The sequence below is a fragment of the Rhinatrema bivittatum genome, chromosome 10 (genome assembly GCF_901001135.1).
Source record: "Rhinatrema bivittatum chromosome 10, aRhiBiv1.1, whole genome shotgun sequence".
Classification (NCBI taxonomy): domain Eukaryota; kingdom Metazoa; phylum Chordata; class Amphibia; order Gymnophiona; family Rhinatrematidae; genus Rhinatrema; species Rhinatrema bivittatum.
In genome coordinates this window covers 127,262,713-127,273,929 of record NC_042624.1, presented here as the reverse complement: position 1 = coordinate 127,273,929, position 11,217 = coordinate 127,262,713, and the positions used below count along the sequence as shown (strand labels likewise).

Here is an 11,217-nt window from a genome sequence, read left to right as displayed (position 1 = left end):
ATAGCTCTCTGCTTCAAGGCATGGGGGAATGAAGAAACGTGGATCTATATTCAGGCAACAACCAACAAGGACTGAATTACATAGTCTGGATAAACAGATAAGCATGGGTGTAGCTTGTTTATTGCGGTGGTTAATACCCCTAACTAATTAAGCTAGATATTTCACTTAGATGCAGTTCCAACACTGCTCTCGATATTAATTGCGGGGGTGGAAGGGAAATAGAATAAAAAAGGTTACTAAGAGCCAAGAGTAACAGATAAGTATGAGAGAGAAAAAAAAAAGTGCGAAGCTTGCTGGGCAGGCTGGATGGGCCGTTTGGTCTTCTTCTGCCATCATTTCTATGTTTCTATGTTAAGATTTTTGACATTCACTGAAAAACACTTAAATATGTAGATGAATAATAGTACCAGCTCTATCCTTAAGTACAATGTGTTGCTGTTTACATAATGAAAGAGAACAATGTTGCTGTTTGAAAAGTGACACAATTATTTCATAACTGGCAAAACATATACAAGTGTGTAAGCTAGACAAGACGCACAACTAATCAGACATCCATACCAAGGTGCTCAATCATTCAATGACTTCAAGTACCAATAGACACAATGCACAAACCATATTCCAAATGATAAGACGTTGCTGTACTGGCTTCAGAATATTAGATTACAACATTAGTTAACAGTAGCATACATTGCTCAAAATTTTTTTTTTTAAAAACAAAAGAGTAGCAAAGCAACTCCTGCTGACATTGTCAAGCTCTCACATGGCACTGCCTAAGAAAAAGTCAAAAAAATTGGTTCTTAAAGATAATGGGCTAGTTCAAAAAATAGTTTCACCAGATGCTGGAATTTAAAGTCCAGGGTCAGCTGACAGAATCCCAACAAGGACCTTGTTTCAGCAAGATGGCTTCCTCAGGGGAGACCCTTGTAGCAAATGAAACAAACTCTGTGTTAAGTGAGACTGTTTTCACAACATCCCAAAGGGAAACCAATTGCACTTAGCAATATCAAACTAACAGAGCCTACAAGAGGTGCCCAGCTCCATATTAACTTAGGAGAAGGAAAACATTCAGCTGGTTCACTATCTTCAAAATAATCAGAGGCCTGGAACTGAAATCAACTGGAGCAAAGGTTCCATGCAGATAAGGTCATTTAGACTCTGCTAAGGCTAGAGATGTGCATCGGCTGCCGGATCATTTCCGCTTTCAGGTTCGTGTGGCCGCGGGAAATCTTGTATTGCCGCGGATCGGCATTTTTTTTCGTGAAAAATCGTTTTTCGGCTTAGTGCGTGCTAACTCCCCTTAAGCGCGCACTAACAAAAACCAACAAAAAGTAACCAAAACTAACGGTTTTTTGTTAGTGCGCGTTAACGGGAGTTAGCACGCACTATGCTGAAAAACGATTTTTCAACTAAAAAAAAAAAAGCCGATCCGCGGGAATACGAGATTTGCCCGTGGCCACACGAACCCGAAAGCGGAAACACACACTAAGCTGAAAAATGATTTTTTTTAAATGGAAATTCGGGGAAAGTGCAATCATTTTACGGATCCATGACGATTTAGGAACTATCGTACGAATTTCCTAATTGTTAAAACACGATTGCACATCCCTAGCTAAGCCTGTCAAATGAGCTTAAAGCTGGCAGTGCCTTCATGGACAACTCAAACAATAGCTACAGCTCTTTCCGGATCTTCTCACTGTCCCAGTAGCACAGGCGTGGGTAAAAGCTAAAAAGATGGACGAGCAGTCCCGGCAATGAAAGATTAGGTACAGGAACCCTTTCCCTCCCCTTGGTCACTCTTTCACCACCCCCTCCACCTCAGTAAGCAGGAGCAAGGTCCTGCCTCGCTCTGGAAATCACCTTCTTGGTCCTGCACTGAATCTTTCCATTTTACACCCCAATTTGTTTTACTTTATTGTTAGGCAGGGCGAGAAAAATGATAAAGGGGCTGGAGCATCTCTCCTGTGAAGAAAGGCTCTGCAGGCGAGGGCTCCTGAGCTTGCAAAAGAGAGAAGTTTATAAAATCGTGCCTGGGGTGGAACGGGTAAATACAGGACGGTTATCTTCCCTTTCAAATAATACAAAAACAAGGGGACCCTCCATGACACTAAGCAGCAGCAGAGTCAGAAGAGATGGTGGAAAGTCATTCTGCACTCAGCGCACCATCAAGCTGTGGACTCTGCTGCCAGAGGCCGCGGCCACGCGCCGAGCAAAGCGCAGTTTAAGAGGCGTTTGGATGAGTTCCTGGAGGAAAAGTCCAAGGCAGACTGAGGAAAGCCATCGCTCTCCCGGGCAGGGAGTAACGGGAAGGTGGAGCGTGGCTCATTCTCTGCGAGGTGCAGGAGCCAACGCTCGGGCCGCCCTCTCGCACAGAAACCCCGCAGGGCAATGTCCGCAGTCACGTGACTCACATGCACGCCCTTTCTCCAAATGCACGAGCATTTCTGGCCAATAACTCCGCCTCCCCCTCGACAGCGCCAATCGCCTGCTTCTCGTTCCTCTGCCCCGCCTCTCGCTTCTCCTGCGCTGTTAGAGGCGGGCGTCCTTCTGCCGCCGTGGGGAGGGGGGGGGAGGGGGAGTCTCCTAGCAACCGCTCCGGTCGTTTGCGTTCGACAGAGCCAATAGGAGCATTGAGGCGCGGATTTTAAAAGTGCGCCTGCGCGAGCCGCTCGGCGCTGCTGAGGTGAGTAACGCTTGGTTCTGGATATCTCGCAAGTAACGCTCCCCCCCCCCCCCGTAACGCTGCATGTGTCTATGCTCGTATCGCTCCCCCTACGAATAACGCTGCCTCTCTACAATCGGTGGCGTCGGCAGTAACGCAGCACTGTCTCTCCTAATCTCCGACCCTGGAGTAACGCTCTACAGGTCTCTGCCCTTGGGGTAACCTTGCATTACCCCTGCCCCCCCTCCAGTCTCTGCCCTTGGGGTAACCTTGCATTATCCCTGCCCCCCCCCCCCCCCAATCTTTGCCCTTGGGGTAACCCTGCATTACCCTCCTTCCCCCCCCCCATCTCTGCCCTTGGGGTAACCCTGCATTACCCCTCCTTCCCCCCCCCATATATCTGTCCTTGGGGTAACCCTGCATTAGCCCTCCCCCACCCGCCAAATCTTTGCCCTTGGGGGCAGTGTTGCCAGCTCATCCCAGGTCAATAAAACATTGATCTGTTGCTGGTTTGCCCCATTGTATAGATGGAGTTGTGGTTCTCAATGTCTAAGGAAAGTCATTGGTCCAATCCAGAGCTACAACTCCATGCATGCAAGGGGCAAACCCAGCATTGGGTGAACTTGTTCTGTTGACCTGGGGTGCGTTAGCAACTCTGCCTAGGAGTAAGGCTGTGTTCCACTGTTAGCTGTGATATTCTCTGCCCTTTTGGAGTAAGGTGTGCTCTCCTCTTCCTCCCATTCCTGGCCTGATTCTCTTACTCTTGGGTGGTCTGTAAATTTCCTAATGTGACCCTGACAGCATTTACTGTGCTTCCTCTCCCACCTTTCCCCTGTGCCCCTGCAGTATTAGAGATGGGATCTCTTCAAGAGCTTCTGATCTTATCCTGTTGCTAATCTAGTCCTGCTTTTACCCTATTGGATGCATGGATTTGTTCTGCTTGTCCCATTGATTTCTGGGAACTGCTTCTCAGTCAGGCCAATACAGTAAGAAATGCAGGAGAGCAGGCACTCCATGTTGATTGCCTGCTCTCCTGATGTGCACCCAGGCACCTCTCCTGGGTGTGTCATTCTATATTTAAATTAGGTGGTGTGCTAATCAGGAGGTGGCGGTCAGCGGGTCAGACAATGGACGCTCAATTTTACTGGCATCTGTTTCAGAACCCGCTGACAGCCAGGGGTTAGGAAAATGGACACCGGTAAAATTGAGTGTCTGTTTTGCTAACCACTGACCAGTGGGCAGACTTTTATTTATTTTTTTAAATTTTGGTTCCTCTGACTTAATATCGCTAGGAGGATGTACAGAAAAGTATATTCTGCTTTTCTGTACACTCTTCCGGGTTGCTCAGAATTTAACTCCTGCCCTTGGCCGCACGTTTTACTTTCATTATCCCAGCCGACTAACTAATAGGCTTATCAAAATGCATTTGCATGTGAAGAGTGATATTAGTTTTTGGGGGGGGGGGGGGGTGGCTGTGTGCTTTTGACATGCTGTTACCCCTTACAGTGTAAGGGGTAATAGACAGGCGTGTGCACAGTACTGCATCGGCCTGACAGTGTGCAGAGGAGTGCCTGTGGTTAGCTGCAACCTGCCCTTGTGTAGGATGTTAATCTTGCAGGTCTTCTTTGCAGATCTGCAATCATGGCACAGTTTGTGTTTGAGAATGATATTAACAGTATCCTTAAGTTGGACACCCCCATTACCAACGCTCCTCTGGCTCGATGGCAGAGGAAGGCAAAGGAAAGCAGCAACTCTGCAGCAATGGCTACGTCAGCAAACACGAGCATGGTCTCTCCTATGAAAGCTGCCAATAGATCCCATAATTCCAGCAAGACTCCGTCTAAAACGCCAGGTGAGTGTGGCCAGCTCCATACAACAAGTGTATCACCTGGAAGTACAGACCCCCAAAGATGTATGATGTGAGTTTTCCAGACCATGTATGTCATCTTTGACTTTACTGAATCGTTAGAGGGATTGTGTTCTTTGCGTGATCCATTCAATCTGCTTTTATTTTATTTGCTTCTGCTATTTTGAAAATAAAATGAATAGAACTCAGCATTAGAGTAACAGTGAACAGAGAAATTCATGTTGACTTTTTCCTGGTAGTAGGCATAGTTCAGACCTTAACTGTTTTGAAGTTTGTGATGACTCTGTGCATACTTTTGAAGGAAAGAGGCGTTCGCACAGTTCTGCCTCCTGTCAGACAGGCTGATGCAATATTGGCGCGTGGAAAACGGGCGCTCATGATTGAGCGCCTGCTCTCCTAACACGCGCTGATCGACCTCTCCAGGGTGCCCAACGTAATATTTAAATGGGCTGCCACGGTAAAAAGGAAGTGTTAGGGGAAATTGTGCATTCCTATACATAATCGGATCAGTCCAGACCAGTGGGTTAAGCACTCCCACCAGCAGATGGTGGCAGAGAACAAACTTTGAGGCACTGCTATATCCAAGTGTGCCACCTGCAGCTCCTCAGTATTTCTCTGTCTCCAGCAGATGGTGGTGCATATCTGCAGCTCTGAGCTGAGTGGATTTCTTGCTCCTCGGGGTGCCAGGTTCAGATTTCTGGACCATCCCTCGAGTAGAGCCAGGCAAACGGAGGGTTAGATACCCCCGGCAATGCTAGCCCGTGTGATCTGGGACTCCTGATAGCCAGGCGACTTGCTCCCTCTCCGTGACCGCGGGTTCAGGGAAGTATCCCCATTGGGGAAAGTTATTTTTTCCTGCTTTAAGTTATTATTTTTTTCCTCTTCTGTCCCGTGGCTCACCGGGTGAATGTCTGCTCAGCGGGGATGGGTCAGACAGGCCCCGATTTTGATTCTCTGAAGAGGGGGGGAGCTAGCAGCCTTTAGTGGGGAAGGGCCTCTAGGGCAGTGTCTCCGCGGAGGTCCCGGGTGGCCATTTTGTTTTTTCTTTTTCAGTTTTCACAAGGCTCCCTGAAGGTGCTGGGACTGATTTTTGCCAGTGGTTCTTTTGGGCAGCACTTGATTCTTCCCAGGGGGAGTGCCCTTGGACCGCTTTCCTGCAAGGCTTGTGGGGTATGGTCTGCCTATTTGAACACCTCTCACTTTATTTACTTTTAACTTTTATATACCAATGTTCCTGTATAGTTTACATATGGCACCGGTTTACAAAGAACTTAACTGTCGCTGAGGGCGGATACAATGAACTTGTGGTACAGCAAACGCTGAGAAAACAATGAAGAAGAGGTACAATAAACCTGAGCAAACATTGTGCTGTGGGAGGGGTCCTCAGTTAAGGGGTTCTAAGCCTCGGAAGGCCGTGCACCGGCACTGGGTCCAAAGGTAGGGCTTCAGCGTCTGCTGCTCCCCTGTGGGAAAAGATTCCCAGGATGACCCTCATCCACTGTCTCCCGCGCTGCGGGAACCAAGACTGGAGGACTTGAGGGCCGCGGAGTCGGATTCCAGCGGTGATGTTGCTGGCCCGGGCGGTTTTTCACCGGAATTTGTGTCCTGATGCATAAGGCATTCCTGGAGGGGAGTGTGGGGGCCTCAGTGTCTTCATCTCTGAGCGGACACTCATACTTCCTGCGCTGCCTTGGCGCGGGAAGGTTTGGATGGTTCGGACAACCTGTTAGGGGACAAGGTGCCCCCTCCCCCGGGTGACACCGCTGACAATCAGGGGGAGATCCCCCCTGGACTTGGATGCAGGCTATGGTGACCAGTGTCAAGTGGATCCTGGCTCGGAAGGCGACAATCCCCACGTGGTCTGGTTGTTCAAGAAGGAGGAGCTGCAGCCCCTTTTTCCCCAGGTGCTGGAGGAACTGGGGGTGAAGCTCTCTCTGGAAGAATCACAGTGACAGTGTGAACCCGGTCCTGGATGGCCTCGGGGGCCACCTAGCACTTTCCCTATCCCGAAGAAGATTCAGAAGCTCATCAGTCGTGAGTAGGAGTCCCCGGATGCAGGTCTTAGGGTCGGCTGTGCAATGCAAAAGTTATATCCGCTACTTGATGAGCACTTGGAGCGCCTTAAGGTCCCTAATTTGGACGCGGCGGTAACAGCAGTCACTAGGAAAACTACTATCCCAGTGGCGGGGGCTGCCGAGCTTCGAGATGTGCAAGACCGCAAGCTGGAATTGCAGCTGAAACGCTTGTTCGAAGTCTCCTTGTTGGGCCTTCGGCCAGTAGCGTGCGCATGATGCAGCAGGCGTGTTTATGTTTTATTCAGAAACTGCAAGAAGCAATGTCCTCTGGTGTCCTGTCCATGTCTCAGGCAGGCGGTCGCTTATGTGGCAGATGCCTTATATGACCTGGTGCGTGCTTCTGCCCAGACCGTGGTGGCTTTGGTAGCAGCTCTACGGCTTCTGTGGCTCTGCAATTGGGCGACAGATGCTTCCTCTGTTGCAATTGTGTAATCCTCCCTTTCGGGGGAAATTGCTATTTGGAGAGGATTTGGACCAGCTGACAATCTCTGGGACAATCCAAGGGCAATAAGTTGCCAGAAGATAGGAAGCCCTTTTAAGTCCTTCATTCCACGGACCCGGTTTCGGGACTCCCTAAGAACTAGATCGGGGAGAGGTGCTCCCTCTTTTGGTGCCAGGCAGTCCACTTCTCACTCAGTCCTTTCGCAGTGCTGGCCAGCCTACAAGAGGAGGCTTCGGGCAGGGGGCTGGAGCCTGTAAACCTGCCCATTGAAGTCATGCCCACCCACCCTTCGTGCGGGACGATATGGGGGGGGTGGGGGCAGGTTGTCCCATTTTTATGAGGAGTGGGCCAAGATCACTTCAGATCGCTGGATGTGGTAAAGGAAGGTTACGCCTTAGAATTTTCTTGGCCTCTCAAGGAGGTTTTCCTGGAATCACGCGTTTCCTGCAACAAGCGGGCCACGGTGGAAGGCACCCTGCAAAGATTGTTGATCTGCAGGCTATCGTCCCTGTACCGGCAGAAGGGCGGGGCGGTATTCCATTTATTTCATGGTTCCCAAGTACGAGGGGACTTTCTGCCCCATTCTGGACCTGCAGAAGGTGAATCGTAGACTGAATGTCCCCTGCTTTCAGATGGAGACTCTCCAAACTTATCGTGGCGGTCCAGAAGGGGGAATTCATTGCCTCTCTGGATCTCACTGAGGCTTACCTGCACATCCCGATTCGCAGCGATCACTGGAAGTACGGTCATGGTCCATCAGTCGACTAGAGCAGTTAGCAAGGTGTTGGTGGCCTTCCAGTCCCTCGTGCAGGGGAGGATGGTTCATGTCGTCTTGGACAACGCCACCATGGTGGCTTATCTCAATCGCCAGGGAGGAACCCGGAGTCCGGCCATGGCACAGGAGGCTCTCCTCCTCTTTGCGTGGGCTGAGCTTCATCTGAAAGGAATTGCAGCCTCTCATGTGGCAGGAGTGGACAACGTGCAGGCGGACTCTCAGTTGTCAGCAGCTGGACCCCGGGGAATGGGAGCTGTCCTGGAAGGCTTGGAATCACATTTGTGCCAGATGAGGAGCCCCCCAGCTGGACCTCATGGCAACCAACCTCAACTCAGACGGATCGGTTCTTCAGCTGAAAGAAGGAAGTTGGGGTGGTGGGAATAGACACCCTAGTTTCCACATGGCCAACCGGAATCCTCCTGTAGTCTTCCTGCCTTGGCTGCTGATCAGATGAGTCTGGCAGTGCATAGAAGCTGATCCCGGTCTGGTAATCCTGGTGGCCCCAGAGTGGCCATATTGGCCGTGGTTTGCAGATCTGGTCTGTCTGGAAACCAAAGGTCCGTTGCACCTGGCTCATCTTCCAACCTCTTACGTCAAGGTCCCATCTTTTCGGATCGGGAGGATTGCTTCTCTCTCGCGGCCTGGCTTTTGAGAGGCAGAGGTTACGAATGAAGGCATATTCGGAGCAGGTGATTTCCACCCTACTGCAGGCCAGGCGGCCCTCGACTTCTATGGCTTACATCTGGATGTGGAAGGTGTTTGAAGCCTGGTGTGATCAACAAGATTAGTGCCGTTGTCTGTGTCCATTCCTCAGGTTTTGGCTTTTCTGCAGTAGGGGTTGTCAAAAGGCTTGGCTTATAACTCCCTGCGGGTTCAGGTTTCAGCCCTTGGCTGTCTCAGAGGTCGGATAAGCAGCAGACCTCTGGCGAGCCACCCCGATGTAGCCTGTTTTTTTTCTGAAAGGGGTAAAGCATCTTCGTCCTCCAATTTGTAAGACATGCCCAGAGTGGAATCTCAACCTAGTCCTACGGGCGCTCTGTGATTTTTCTCCCCCCCCCCCCCCCCCCCCCCTTTGAGCCTCTGGGGAACGCCTCTCTGAAGGACCTCACCTTGAAGGCAGTATTTTTGGTGCTCCGCTAGGCATATTTCAGAATTGCAGGCCTTGTCCTGTAGGGATCCCTTCCTGCACATTTCGGCGGATAGGGTGTCCTTTGTGTACGGTGTCTGCCTTCCATGTTAATCAGACTGTGGAGTTGCCTGGTTTTCCCAAATGGTGTCGTGACTCGGCTTCAGGAAGAGATCTGCATTTTCTCGCTGTTCGCCGGATTCTCCTTCATTATTTGAAGGTCACTAACTCCTTTCGGAAGTCAGACCACCTTTTTGTTTTGTTTGGGGCCCGAAGAAGGGTGAGAAGGCATCAAAGACCTACTTGGCTCGCTGGCTGAAAAACTATTTGCTTGGCCTACATCGGGAAGGGGCGATCTGTTCCAGCTGGATTGAAAGCTCCCTAGACGAGGGCGCAAGCGGCTTCTTGGGCGGAGTGTTAGCTGTTGCCTGCAGAGATTTGTAGGGCCACGGTCTGGTTCTCCCTGCATACCTTTACAAGACATTACCGTCTGGATGTCAGGGCTCCAGACCAAGCGCTTTTTGGAGAAAGTGTTCTGCGAGCAGGTCTTTCGAGTTCCCGCCCAATGTAATGTGGCTTTGGTACATCCCACTGATCTGGGTATGTACAGGAAAGGAAAATTGGTTCTTACCTGCTAATTTTTGTTCCTGTAATACCACAGATCAGTCCAAGGAACCACCCAGGTGCTACTGCTGAAAGACTGATTTACCTGGACTTAAGCTGCTGTACATAGGAAGTCGTTCGGACCTGGGGTTTTCAGGTTCAAGGCCTTTTTTTGTTTTGACCCTTGAGGGTATGTTTGCTTTTTTTAGGGAGTTACCGTAAATGTTTTTTTGTCTGTTAATTCTTGGCTTGGGTATGGACAAATACTGGGGAGCTGCAGGTGGCACACTTGGGATACCAGTGCCTCAAAGTTTGCTCTCTGCCTCCATCTGCTGGTGGGAGTGCATAACCCACTGGTCTGGACTGATCTGTGATATTACAGGAATGAAAATTAGCAGATAAGAACCAATTTTCCTTTCCTAGTGCCTTCTTGGCAGTAGGTGCCCGGGAGAGGTGAGCTTTCAGCGGGTTAGGATGTATGCTCAATTCTAGAAGCGTGTGCATAGCCATGGGTTAAGAAAATGGACACTCGTTAATTGAGCGTCCCTTTTTCTAACCTGACTGCTGGCACACTTAAATAAAAAAAAAAAAAATAATTATTTTTTTTTAACTATGGTGATATTAAGTTGGAGGAACTACAGGAAAGCAGCATTTTCTGCTTTTTTGTAAACTTTTTGGGCTCTTCAAGAATTAACACCTGCTCTGCCAGGCTTTCATTTCTTAGGGTAAAAATGTGCGCATCGGGTGCATTTTTTTTTTTTGCATTTGGTGGGGGAGAAAATAGCTAATAGCCTCATCAAGACAAATTTACATGTGAGCACTATTGGCTACACGCTCGGTGTGATGTGCATTTTGGGCCCGCCAACTCCGTCGTCCAATCGCATGTTAAGCCGTGTGCTGTGGCCAGCACACAGTATTGCATCAGCCTGATTGAGTCATGCCAAAGCCTGTGATTATGCCAGGAAAAGGCAGGATTTCCCTATGCAGAAAACTTGTGGGCTCTTGATCTTGCAATCCACCAACCTCCACTGAGGCCTTTGCCATTTTTCCTCTGTCTTTCAGAGATTTCCTCCTAAATGTTTAGGTGATGCTGTTTTAGTGGCCTCTCTTTCAAGAGTTGCAGTCCCTTCATCTGGTTAGAAGGATGAAGTTTCCCAGCTCTAGAAGGGAATCCTACTGTGTATTATGGCAGTGAGGGAAGGAAGGAAGTGCTCCTGATCTCAGCAGGATTCCCTCTGCTAATGGGTTTGGAAGCTTTTGTCTGATCGCTTCCACTTCAAATGTCTTACCTTTCTGGGGAATTCCTTAGGTCATTGAAGTGATCCTGCCTGGAGAAACATTTCCTCCCCAAGGTGTTGCCTTGATCTTTGTGATGAGTTATTTTGTGGAATAGGTTTAGTCTAGTCTTTCACTGACACAACATCCCTCTGGTCTTGCAGGGAATGTGGGATTATAGGGAGGGTTTTTATTTTTACCTGGCCCAATCCTGCAAAGTTCTTGTTTGATTTGTTCTAGGTAAATCTGGAAATAAAGTGCAGGGCACACCCTCTATGGCAGGGGGTGATCGCTATATCCCAAATCGCAGTGTAATGCAGATGGACATGGCTAACTTCCTGCTGAGCAAAGAGAATGAAATGGACGAGACGCCCACCAAAAAGGTATGGACTGTT

The 11,217-nt window shown here is 49.5% G+C and overlaps 1 protein-coding gene across 2 annotated transcripts in view; it reads left to right on the top strand.

Moving 5' to 3' along the window:
• Positions 1 to 2,565: 2,565 nt before the first annotated feature.
• The window catches only part of CDC20 (cell division cycle 20), a 75,956-nt gene continuing 67,304 nt past the window's right edge, over positions 2,566 to 11,217 (top strand). Inside the window, exons 1-3 of one of the 2 annotated variants that reach the window (XM_029618640.1) lie at positions 2,566 to 2,680; positions 4,291 to 4,511; positions 11,063 to 11,205. In XM_029618640.1, coding sequence (XP_029474500.1) covers positions 4,301 to 4,511; positions 11,063 to 11,205 — 354 coding nt within the window. In that variant the 5' untranslated portion in view covers positions 2,566 to 2,680; positions 4,291 to 4,300. Of the gene's footprint in view, positions 2,681 to 2,843; positions 2,863 to 4,290; positions 4,512 to 11,062; positions 11,206 to 11,217 lie in introns of those variants that run through there. The other variant, XM_029618641.1, reaches the window with a different exon arrangement.